This window comes from Bombina bombina, chromosome 6 (assembly GCF_027579735.1).
Source record: "Bombina bombina isolate aBomBom1 chromosome 6, aBomBom1.pri, whole genome shotgun sequence".
NCBI classification, from domain to species: Eukaryota; Metazoa; Chordata; class Amphibia; order Anura; family Bombinatoridae; genus Bombina; species Bombina bombina.
In genome coordinates, this window is record NC_069504.1 from 354,088,955 (window position 1) to 354,102,626 (window position 13,672).

Here is a 13,672-nt window from a genome sequence, read left to right on the forward strand (position 1 = left end):
ATGTAATTTAAAGATTACGTTTTAGTCCTCTATGGACATAACATTAAAAAATAAATTTGTATTTTTACTATTGCATTTAAAACAGAGTATTTTAACACATTTGTTTATTATTTATTTTGTGCAAGTCCATTTGGTAAAATAATAATAATAATAATAATCTATGTAGCTCCCATGACGAAGGGAACATTACTATTCCTGTCAGCCTGTGCTCACACTGCCTCATTATCAAATACTCTCTGGCATGGAGAGAAATTAAGCAAAATCTTTGGGTGCTTTTTTGATAATTATACTGCAATGATTTTGTCCCTTCTTCACATGCACTCCCGGGCATATATAAATAGCTCTGAAGCTAAACATTTGTCGTTTTATAATATGAGGGAGTCACAGAACTGAGACTTCTTAGATCATCTCACCAGATCAGCTCTCTGTAAGAAGAAAACTAATATTGTATATGCTGCCCACAACCTTCTAAACTAAAATATTACCAATATCTGTCATATACCCTAACACTAACATTTATTCCCTTATCAGACGTGCTAAACGCTTTAATTAAACCAGATCGTTGTTTCTCTTGACACCGCAAGAGCCAAACGCTTTCTATATATGTACTTTTGCGAGTTATAGCAGCACAAGCGACCGAGTAGCGGAAAAATCACCAGTACCAGAGTACTAATAATAAAACTAGACACACACCCAGGTGTTTGTATTAGACTATATTTGAGTAAGTCTGAGCAGTGAGCAGCAGACAATTCCATTAATATTTTAAATGATTTTACATTTATTTATGTTATGTTTTTATATTACAAAATTATCAGCGTGAGCGCACAACAAACAGCTCAGTCCCTCAAATAAATAAATAAAGATTGGGCTAGGGGGCGTAGCTAAGGCACAAGGGCGTGATGTGAGCGCGGGGCGTGCTGAAGTGTGTAAGGGGCGGGACGTGTTAAATTATCGCTCTTTAGACACTTCCCAGAAAGACAGTGAGATACTCTGATTGCTTCATAAAGTGCACGGCTTAATCATACTAACACTGCATACAAATCACATCAGTGTGACATACAGGGAGACCAGACTGTCTCTCTTCATTCTGTGGTATCGTTACATACAACATATTTCTTATCATAAAGGACTCTGCAGCTGCCGGAGGAGTAGATCAGTCCTGTACCACTTTTAATACCTAAGACACCTGAGTAAAGCAACATTCGTATACAAGGACCTTATTAAACACAGATATTTGGAGACTGGGATTGAAGCAAAACGTTTTGGTTATCTGCCCACACAAGTAAAGGGATAAAACACCTGAAGCTGCGGACTGGAACAAACTGCTGTGTAGGAAGTTTGGCTGCGCTTTTCCGTCATGAAATCTTTGGGGATCTATCTGTTCTTTGCTCTGCCTGGTAAATATATCCATTTAATAATTTGTCCATATCGTTTTAAAATCTCACTTGATATTTATGTACAAGTACCTCCAATACACATCATTACAAGATAAGGAGTGCATGGATTTGTGCTGTAAAAATCTACACGGTGTGATGTTAGTAATTTATATTGACCTATATTTTTTATCCACTGGACCACTTGGATAGAGAATTAAATCTCAAGTACTGGCTAACATTGTGTTAGATTCATTTTTCATTTAAATATCCTATACGCAATTGACGAATTATTTTAATAGCACAATTGTCTGACACTAGTTGCCCTATGTATATTGGTGTTTACACAGGTACATTGTAGCTGCTAAAGCAGGGTACATTTAGTGATAAATATTCTGTCCTTACATATATTTAGGGTTTATAGATTATATATTCATTCAAATTGATTTATTCTAAAATGTCAATAACACACATAGACTTATATTTTGAAAGTTTTGCAATAATGGCAAGGTATGTAAACTGAGTTTTTTTTTCTGTTACTTGGAAGATGTGAGTTCTTGTATATTAATTTATACATTTCATAATGGATATGTTAATTAAATTATTAGTATGCATATGACTACCATACTATACACTGGTGAAAGGGCTACAGTACTCACTTATCCTGTTTCTTTTGCAAATTTGATTTTGCCAGTCTTGAAAAACCCAAAGAAATGCAGGTGTGTCTGTAAACTATTCATACTGTAGAACAAAAGCAGGTAGCTCTGAATATTACATTGTCAGACCAATTGGTGATGATAACTGTAAGATATTAAGCCAAGGACTAACTACTGATAATACATCACTTGTGGTTTTAGATTTTGGTCCCTGCATTGCAATATAAATTAGTGACTAATATTCACTACCTGCTTTGTTGTGTTTCTTGTGTAGTGCAGCACTATCTGACTGCACAGTGATTAAATTGTATAGAGAACCACCTGTTATGCTAAACAATAAAGCAGAGTAGTATTTAATATATACTGTACTGTGAAAATGATTTTTATTATGATTGCAATGTCTGTGAGACAGCACATTGTCATCTTTTTGTGCTGAAAATGATTAATAGTTTTACACAATAGAGCAGGTATGCTGTTAGGATTGATCATTTTGTAAAGTGTTGCGTGTAGATCACAAGACTGTTGTGTGATTTCCAGTTTGCACAGGTACTGTATATTTTGCTTCACTATAGTCGGATAAAGTAAAACAATAGATATTTCACATTTGTTCAGCAGAAGATTAGAAGAATATTGCTGTTTAGCCCTTGCTAACCACAAATTTCTTAAGGTTGATACAAATAGAAAAAAATAAAAATAAAATGTAGATCCCATCTCTGTAAACCTGGAGCACCTGTGCTATAAAGGAATACACAGTTCTAAGCTTAGTGGTAGGTGCAAGGTAAGATAATGTTGTATAATGCTCACTATGATATAAAATAATTTATTGTGCAACTGAATACCATGTGCAATTCTACATATAATATCACCATTGTAAGTGGTACTATTTCCTAGTGGGTACTTCTAATGCTCATAATTTGCTATGAGATTAGTACAAAGGTCATTGTTACAAATTTCTCTTTAGAATAATATATATATATATATATATATATATATATATATATATATATATATATATATATATATATATATATATATATATATATAATGATTGACTGATCAGATGGAATAAAATTATGAGCTTTCAAATTACATTCATATTATCAAGTAACAATGTGTGTCATGGACCTTCCAGACCTCTGCAAACCTATATGGGTCATTCCTCATCTAAAAATACTGATGGCTGACACTGGCTATCAGATCATGGGCTGGAAGGGTTTTATATCCCAAGGCTAATCAAGAATAAGTCCTGCCACTGGATTCAGGGTGGAAGGCAGGAGTAGTTTTATCTTTGAAAATTGTGTAGTGCTAAAAAAAGCTTGCCAGAAAAGAAGGTGGCAGTGATGGAGGGTTATCATTTTCTGCTACTTATTCCTGTTCTGCTTATTTCAATTCTGATTTTCCTCCAATTTACTCCTTGACTTAGTGCAAAGAATATAAAAAAATAAACTACCTTGCAAATGTAAAGCTTTATGAATTGTGGGTGCTACAATAGTGTGTATTAATAACCTCCAAACACCCTCTAGAAATTGATGCTAGCTTAAAGGATATAAATGCCACATGTTACTGAAGGGGAGGTCTATTACTGCATAAGCTAATAGGGTTTTGTCTCTTTACTGAAGGATAGGTCTGTCAGTGTAGTATGGGTTGATAGGCTGTTACTGAAGGATAGGTCTGCTACTGGATCATGGCTTGGTAGGATGTAATTGCCTTATATTAGCAAAGATAGGTCTGGTCACTGGATCATAGGCAGGTAGGGTTGCCACCTCAGCCATGTTTTCCTGGACACTTATGAGTTACAAATGCTGCAGGGTGTGCAGGGAGGAACATGTATTGTGTTTCTGGACAGCACTATTTATATTCCTCCCTGCACACCCTGCAGCATGTGTAACCTATAAGTGTTCTGTATTTTAAGGGACGGGTGGCAACCCTATAGGCAGGTAGAATTCTATTGTCTCACATTACAGAAAGTTAGCGCTGCTACTGGATCATAGGCTGTGATCATACCCTATAGGATGTAATTGCCTCAAATTACTGCAGGATAGGTCCAGCCACTGGATCATAGGCTGCAATCATACCCTATAGGATGTAATTGCCTCATGCTACTAAAGGACAGGTCTGGCAACTGGATTATAGACTGGTAGGATGCTATTGCTGCATGTTATTGATGATAGATCTGGTCACTGAATCATAGGCTGGTAGGATGCTATTGCCTCACATTACTGAGGGACAGGTCCAACCACTGGATCAGAGGCTAGGAGGATGCTATTGCCTCATGTTGCTATAGGATAGTCTGGAAACTGGATAATAGGCTGGTAGGATGATATTGCTTCATATTATTAATGATGGATCTGGTCACTGAATCATAGGCTGGTAGGATGATATTGCTTCATGCTGCTAAAGGATAGGTCTAGCCACGAGATCATAGGCTGGTAGGGTGTTATTGAGTCATATTACTGAAGCACATGATTGGACACTGGATCATAGGCTGGTAGGATGATATTGCCTCACGATACAAAAGGATAGGTCTGGCCACTGGATTATAGGCTGATAGGATGCTATTGCCTCACATTACTGAGGGATAGGTCCAGCCACTGGATCATAGGCTAGTAGGATACTATTGTCTAACATTACTTAGGAATAGGTCCAGCCACTGGGTTATAGGCTAGTAGGATACTATTGCCTCACATTACTAAGGGATAGGTCCAGCCAGCAGCCACTAGATTATAGGTTGTTAGGATGCTATTGACTCACATTACTAAGGGATAGGTCCAGCCAGCAGCCACTAGATTATAGGTTGTTAGGATGCTATTGACTCACATTACTGAAGAAAAGGTCTGTACACTTGATCATAGACTGATAGGATGCTATTGCTTTGTGTAACTAAAGAATAAGTCTGACCACTGTGCGATAAGCTGATACTATGTAATTGCCTTATGTTACTAAAGGACAGGTCTGACAACTGGATTATAGACTGGAAGGATGCCGTTGCTTCATGTTACTGAATGACAGATCTGGTCACTGGATCATAGGCTGGTAGAATGATATTGCCTCACATTAAAGAGGGATAGGTCCAGATGCTAGATCATAGGCTGATAGGATGCTATTGCCTCACATTACTGAGGGATAGGTCCAGCCACTGGATCATAGGCTAGTAGGATACTATTGTCTAACATTACTTAGGAATAGGTCTAGCCACTGGGTTATAGGCTAGTAGGATACTATTGCCTCACATTACTAAGGGATAGGTCCAGCCAGCAGCCACTAGATTGTAGGCTGTTAGGATGCTATTGACTCACATTACTGAAGAAAAGGTCTGTACACTTGATCATAGACTGATAGGATGCTATTGCTTTGTGTAACTAAAGAATAAGTCTGACCACTGTGCCATAAGATGATAGTATGTAATTACCTTATGTTACTAAAGGACAGGTCTGACAACTGGATTATAGGCTGGTAGGATGCCATTGCTTCATGTTACTGAATGACAGATCTGGTCACTGGATCATAGGCTGGTAGAATGATATTGTCTCACATTAAAGAGGGATAGGTCCAGATCATAGGCTGATAGGATGTAATTGTCTAACATTACTGTCCAGCAACTAGATCCTAAATCATAGACTGGTAGAATGTTATTGCCTCACATAACTGAAGGATGGGTCCAGCCACTGGATCATAGGCTGATAAGATGTAATTGCTTCATGTTACTGAAGTATGGATCTGTCCACTTGATCAAATGCTGATTGGGTGTTATTGTCTGTTACACTTAAAGGGAAACTGAACCCAATTTTTTTCTTTTGTGATTCAGATAAAGCATGACATTTTAAGCAACTTTCTAATTTACTCCTATTATCAAATTTTCTTCATTCTCTTGGTATCTTTATTTGAAATGCAAGAATGTAAGTTTAGATGCCTGCCCATTTTTGGTGAACAACCTGGGTTGTCTTTGCTGATTGAAAAAAAAGCTTAGATGCCTTCTTTTTCAAATAAAGATAGCAAGAGAACAAAGAAAAATTGATAATAGGAGTAAATTAGAAAGTTGCTTAAAATTGCATGCTCTATCTGAATCACAAAAGAAAACAATTTGGGTTCAGTGTCCCTTTAAGTATAGATCTGGCAGTGTATCATAGGCTGATTGGGTGTTATTATCTTGTTATACCGAAGGATAGATCTGACAGTGTATCATAGGCTGATTGGGTGTTATTGTCTTGTTTTACTGAAAGATAGATATATGCTGTGTATCGTAGGCTGATTGGGTGTTATTGTCTTGTTTTACTGAAAGATAGATATGGCAGTGTATCGTAGGCTGAGTGGGTGTTATTGTCTTGTTATACGAAAGGATAGATCTGTCAGTGTATCATAGGCTGATAGAATGCAATGGTCTTACATTACTGAAACATAGGTCTGGCAGTAAATAATATGCAGATAGGATACACCTCCCCACTGCAAACCCCTTCTTAACTCTAACACCCACCTTCTAACAACCCCCTCCCATATGCAGTCCCCTGCAATTAAAGGAACATTAAACCCAATTTTTTCTTTCATTATCCAGATAGAGAATATCATTTTAAACAACTTTCAAATTTACTTCTATTATTTAATTTGCTTCATTCATTAGATATCCTTTGTTGAAGAAATAGCAATGCACATGGGTTAGCCAATCACATGAGGCATTTATGTGCAGCCCCAATCAGCAGCGTCTTAGCCTATCTAGATATGCTTTTCAGCAAAGGATATCAAGAGAATTAAGCAAGTTAGATAATAGAAGCAAATTAGAAAGTTGTTTAAAATTGCATGTTCTTTCTAAATCATGAAAGAAAAATTTTGGGTTTCATGTCCCTTTAAATCAGAAGTGGACTTTCTCAATTTGACAGGTTACTTATTCACAGATGAAATGGTTTACCAATCAGAATTGTGATGAGGAACACATAGAATCTTCACAATATGGCATAGGAATGAAAGAAGAAATGTTTGTTTCCAATGGGTAGAATAGCCTGAAGACTTCAGGAATAGAAGAAATCGGTTTTATAGTGACTTGCCCAGAATGTCCCTAAAAGCTGGTCATAGTGAGCAGCCATTTAGTAAATAGCAAGCTTCCATTAGTAAAATAAAGCCTCTATGAAAAATGACATTGTTTCTTTATCACAGTTGTTCCAATGTAGAGACTTTCCTGATATCTAACGTTTTGTTTAATGTAATCTACTATATAGTAAAGAGAAATACTTCTTTTTAGGAGAAACTGCTCTGATTAATAGAACAACGTATTTGGCCCTGAGCCTCTAAGTATTTTTAACTCTCACATTCTGCAGCAATGGAGCTAAAATATACATAGAATGTGTTGTGATTTGAGCAGTTTGTGCTGCAACTCACTGGGGAGCTATAAAGTATGCTTAGCTAATCTCATTAACTGGAAAACCTTATGTTAATAAAGATATCTACAAACATTAGCCTATTAAAGTATTTTCTTTGCATAACTATTTTTGAGGAGTTTTAACCAATTGGCTATTAGAGAGGACTGCACCATATTGCATAATAATATAGCCCTCTTAGGCAGTCGAGGGGGTTAATTCAAATTCGTTGGTGCAGTTTAATCATAAACAAACTATGGCCTAATTTAAAAATAATAATAAATAAAAAAACGGGCCGCAATGTGTGTGTGTGTGTGTGGGGGGGGGGGGGAGATCCTCAACATTCCGGGCTTAAAGGGGCAGCCTAACTCATAAACTACATAAAGCTAGAATAGTTTCAGACTTGGTGCTTCAATTTTGGGTCCCAGACTCCTGCATATTTAATTTTCCTCTATGTACCTCATAGCTTGCTGCATGTATATTCGTCCGCATGCATCAGCCACTCAAAGGCTCCAAACCAGGCCGGTTGATACATAGAGCCCACTATTTGTTTATGAATCCAACATTTCCATTCCAAATATATCTTTTAATGGGGTTATGATGCAGCAACTCTGATGAGAACAAAATATTTTAGCCTGCTTGTCTTGCCTTAAAGAGACATGAAACTAAAATCATTTTTCTTTCACGATTTTTACAAATTATGTGATTTTAAACAACTTTACAATTAACTTATATTATCTAATTTGTCAGGAGCAGCAATGCATTTCTGGGAGCTAGCTTCTAATTTGTAGCTGTACTTAAATACCTCTTGCCATTGGTTTACCAGATGTGTTCAGCTAGCTCCTAACAGTGCTTCTATAAAGAATTCCAAGAGAATGAAGCAAATTTGATAATAGAAGTAAATTGAAAAGTTGTTTAAAATTGCATGCCCTATCTGAATAATTAAAGAGAATAATGTGGGTTTCATGTTCCTTTAAAAAGTGATATTTTCTTTGAATATAATACCTAACTACTAGTTTACTCTAAATCAGAGTGCATTCCCATTCTGAGAGCCTTAGAGGTGTAAAATTCCGATTATCCTAATATCTTGAAGGTATAATCTAGATTTTATTAAAGACACAGAGACGAGTATTTTTGCATTAGTCTTTCTTTACTACTCAATGCAGCCTTTTAAAGTACAATAACATTAAGATAAATAACATAAAACATAATAAGAAGCTAACAGAAGCTTTTTATAATGAGAGAAAAAACAGCCAATCAGCACAGAGAACAGGTTATAAATAAAGTACACAGTAAACACTCTTCCTCTTTCTAGTCGATGCTCAAAAAGAAAAGAATATTAAGCATCATGAAGAAACCAAAAAGTCCAAAACAACAAAGTATAACAAAAGTCATTTTCCTGTAGAATTGATGAAATGAGTTCCGTGAACAGTAGAACTTGATCGAAGACCAAAAGGATGTCCAGAATTCAGTTGTTGAAGGATGACACTTCCGAGTTGTAGGGAATGATCCATACGGTGAACATGGATTGAAATTACATGGATACTGTTAAAGACAAAAAATATTAATAACATATCGTAATAAAATAGGGTGGGAGAAAAAACATAATTATTTCTGAGGAGGGAAAATACTCGTCTCTGTGTCTTTAATAAAATCTAGATTATACCTTCAAGATATTAGGATAATCGGAATTTTATTACAAGACCAGAGACTCCTATTTTTGCAAGTTTAAAGCATATTAAGAAAATAAATTAAGAAAATAAATTAAGAGAGGCATGTTGAATGGGTCTGAAATAAAATTGTTTAAAAATAGAATCAGAAGACCAGTCTGCTGCAAGTAAAATTTGTTGAAGAGGAGCCGCTTTTAAAAAGGCTTTTGAAGCCGCAGAGCCTCTGACAGAATGAGCAGTAAAAGAAATGTTAATACCGGCCTCTTTCATGACCCATTTAACCCACCTGGCAATAGAAGTAGAAGTGATGGGAGCGTGAGGAGGAACAAAAGAGATTAAAAGTTGGCTAAGGTCAGGTTTCCTAAAAGATAATGTTCTAGATTCATATGATTTTAGGCATTCAACCACACATAGAGAAGGTTCAGAAGGAAGATAAGGGTAGAAAATAGATGAAGACAGAGTTTTAGTTCTTCGAGAAAGATAGAAAGTAACTCCTTCAGGAGAGAAACGTTTAGAATTCCAATCTAAAGCTTTCACATCGGATACCCTTCTGAAAGAAATTAGACAAAGAAGAGTAGCAAGTTTAGCAGAAAGTTGTTTGAGAGATAATGAATTATTTTCAGGCCAAGATTTGAAAAGGGAGAAAATTAGGTCTACATCCCAGAAAAATTGGTGTTTGGGAACAGGAGGACGTTTTAATCTAATGGCTTTAAGAATTCTACAAACTAAGGGATGTTTGCCGACAGGGAGGTTATTAATTAAATTATGTCTAGCCGAAATGGCTGACCTATGAACATTAATGGTTCTGTAAGCCAGACCTGATTCGAAAAGGTGTGAAAGGTAATTAATAATGTCATTTAAATCAGAAGAAACGGGATCCAAGTCCCTGCGCAGGCACCAGCCAGACCACTTTGACCATGCGGCAAAATAACATTTGCGGGTACCTGGGGCCCAGGAATCTTGAATGAGGGACTTAGCTCCCTCCGAAAGTCCTCGGAGAGACCAGGGTCCCCTGATATTGTCCAAGCTATCAGGAGAAGAGACCCTTGGAGAATTAGACTGTGATAATTGCCCTCTGGGTTGACTAACAGGTGAGGAAGCGGGGGAAAAAGAATTGGAAGATTGATGGTCATCTCCAGAAGGGAGGGGTACCATGATTGGGTTGGCCAAAATGGAGTCACTATTGTCAGGCAAAGGAGATCCCTGCGAACCATTGAAATTGTCCTCGGGATCATTGAAAAGGGAGGAAAAGCATAAGCTTTCTGGGGAGGCCATAGATGAAGGAAAGCATCTATGGCCGCAGCTTCTGGATCCGGGCGCCAGCTGAAATATGGAGAAATCTGGAAATTGGTCCTGGACGCAAAAAGGTCCAAGCAAAAGGGACCTCTGAGAGATTGAAGGGATAGAAAAACTTTCCTGTCTAATCTCCAATCGCTGGAATCTGTTAAATAACGAGATCCCCAGTCTGCAGCTGTGTTCGATTGTCCTGGAATATATTCCGCTCTGATGGAAATATTCCTGTCTAAACAAAGATGAATGAACTCTTTGGTTATGTTGGACAAATCTCTCGATTTGGTGCCTCCCAAACGATTGAGATACTGCACCGCTGAAATATTGTCCATCCGTAGGAGAATAGAAACTGGAGAAGAAAATTTGGCAAAACTTTTGACTGCAAACGAGCCAGCCAATAATTCCAAACAATTGATATGGAAACGTTTCTCCTCCAATGTCCATTTGCCACCCGTGATGGAAGGACCACAACACGCACCCCAGCCTGAAAGACTGGCGTCTGATTCTATTACAAAATCTGGAGTTCTGCCAAAAATGGCTCGTCCATTCCAGGCTTCCAAATGAGAAAGCCACCAAGAAAGTTCTTCTTTGGCTTCTGTAGACAAAGGAATCAAATGAGAATAGGAAAACCCTTTCCTCAAATGAAGAATTTTCAATCTTTGAAGTTCTCGGTAGTGTAAGGGGGCAGGAAAAACAGCCTGAATAGAGGATGATAGTAAACCTACTATTCTGGCTATAGTTCTGATGGGGACTGAATCTTTTGATAGGGTTCTTGAAATTTCTTTTTTGATGTTCTTCACTTTGTCTAATGGAAGACTGAGAGAGGAAAGTATAGTGTCGATCTGAAATCCTAAGAAAATTAAGGATTTTGTAGGGTAAAGAACCGACTTCTGTTTGTTCACTATGAAGCCTAAGGATTCTAGTAAGGAAATTGTAGAGGTTAAATGATTCTGAAGGGAATGAAAGTCTTGGTCCATCAATAAAATGTCGTCTAAGTAAATTATTAGACGAATACCTCGGAGTCTCAACCAGGCCACTACAGGTTTGAGTAACTTGGTGAAAATCCAAGGGGCGGAGGACAGGCCGAAAGGAAGACAAGTAAAGTTCCAAAATTGGTCTTCCCAGCGGAATGTCAGATATTTCCAATGTTCTTGAGCAATTGGAACAGTTAGGTAGGCGTCTGTGAGGTCCAGGCGAACCAACCAGTCGTTTTCTCTTAAACACTCTCTTAGTAAGTGTATTCCTTCCATTTTGAAATGGTGGTATACAACGTAAGTATTTAGAGTCTTCAGATTTATGACTGGCCTGAACTGATTGTTTTTCTTTTTCACTAGAAACAAATTGCTCAGGTAAAAGTCTTGGGGTTGGAAAACTGGAAGAATCGCTTTTTTGGAAAAAAAAGGGTTGAGATTTCCATTTTGACCAAAAGAGCGTCTTCTCGAGAAAAGTGAATGGGATGAGGAAGAGAGCCTTGGATTGGGGGAGATATAAATTCTATAAGAATGCCTGAAACTGTTTGTAAGACCCAAGGATCTGAAGTAATTGAAGCCCAATTTTGGGCAAACAGGGTGAGTCTGCCACCAATTTTTTCTGGGAAAAAAGGAAGAGGAGGAGATAAAGAACTTACCAGGAGCTTGTCTAGCTCTGGCTCTGGTCCTGAAACCTCTCTGGGTCCAAGGGCGACCTCTTGACGGGAAAAAAGAGGAGGTAGATGGCTCTGAGTAACCTCTTTGGTATTGAGACTGGTATTGTTGGTGGAATTGGTTTTGATGGGGAAAGTAGTGAGACCTTGATAAATAGGATTGACGGCCGGGAAAGCGGCCTCTGCCTCTCCCGGCCCTGTCGGAGAAATTTTGGGGGTAGAAAATTTTCTTCACTGATGTTTTTACTTTATTCAAATTGGAAAAAGTGTTTACGTATTGGTTAAGATCTTTAAGGTATAAATCACCGAATAAAAGACCATTTTTGTCGGAAGCAATATTGCTTGAGGAAAAATCCGAAATTTTGGGGTCTATTTTTCTTAGGATATTACGACGTCTTTCCCCAGACATGGCACAATTGGTATTTCCGATAAAGCAAAGCAGTCTTTGGACCCATTCCCTGACTACGAAAGGATCCAAAGGACAATTCTCAGCTATTCCTTGTTCGGACAGTTCAAATAATTTAGTCAGAGGGCCAACAGAGTCCAGAAGTTTGTCCTGGCAAATTTTCCAGGATCTGTCCACCCCTTTTTTCAATTTATATCCAGGGGAGCCGATAAATTTTAAAATCTTGGGGTGAACTTCTGGGGTGATAGATGCATTTTTAGGTAAGAGGGGGCGAGGGCATTCGGCCTTCATCTTGTTACGGGTTTGTTTCTTCAGGGGCTTACGTAATTGATAATCAATAAATTTGGCTAAGTCTATAGGGGGACACCACTCGGCTGACCGGGGATGGTGTAATTCATCTGGTTTGAATCTGGGGTTACCCAGGCAATCAACAAAATCTTCCTCGTCCTCACTAACATCATAAAATTTTTTAAGTTTCTTTTTCTGTTTCTTGGCCGCTGGGGGGCCGTCGGAGTTATCCGAATCATTAAAATTATCAGAATTTATATCTGTGTATTCATCACCATCTGAATTTTCTGATTCTGAAGATGGATTATCTGAAACTTCTTTATTATTATATTTTAATTTTTTGCATATGTAAGTATCCCCCGTTTGGTTACCCTCAGGGTGCAGGGTTCTATTAACAGCGGTTTTCCTTCCTTTGCTGTGAGGAACAATAGGGTCAGCTAAAAGCTGTCGAGATTTTTCAATAAGTTTTTTGCTTGCTTTATAGGCAATTGATGGGTTTTTTCTTTTTAAAGAAATCTTTTTCTGTTTTCCTCCCATCAATGAGGACATTTTATCAAACAAACTATTCATGGAAGAGTCTATCATCTTTTGTACAGTTTGTAATGTTAAGGGAGGTGAGTCTGCTTGCAATTCAGACATTATATTTTTTGGGATTAAATATGTCTGAAGCAAAATAAAAGTAAGTAAAAAATAATTAAATTAGCTCCCTTAATAAAATATATATAAATTATTATAGATGAATAGAATATAAATATTTTTTCAGTATAAATATTTTTTCAGAAAAAAGTATTATGATCAGTAACAATATTGGCTTAAACTTAAATTATTATGAGGTAAAAAGTTATTTCAAAATTGAGCAATTCCCTGAAGTAAATAAAAGTTGGTAAAGATGTATATAATGAAAGCCAGTAGATGGCAATACAAGCCTGTAAAAGGGGGAATTTATTGTTGAGTGTAGAAAATGTCGAGTGTAACGGCTAAACAATGTTACAACTCGACCAC

At 37.3% G+C, this 13,672-nt stretch overlaps 1 protein-coding gene across 1 annotated transcript in view; it reads left to right on the top strand.

The window, feature by feature from the left end:
- The first annotated feature begins 994 nt into the window (after nt 1–994).
- Nucleotides 995–13,672, top strand: part of GFRA3 (GDNF family receptor alpha 3) — a 129,534-nt gene continuing 116,856 nt past the window's right edge. The window contains exon 1 of the mRNA XM_053717020.1: nt 995–1,397. Coding sequence (XP_053572995.1) covers nt 1,358–1,397 — 40 coding nt within the window. The 5' untranslated portion in view covers nt 995–1,357. The remainder of the gene's footprint in view (nt 1,398–13,672) is intronic.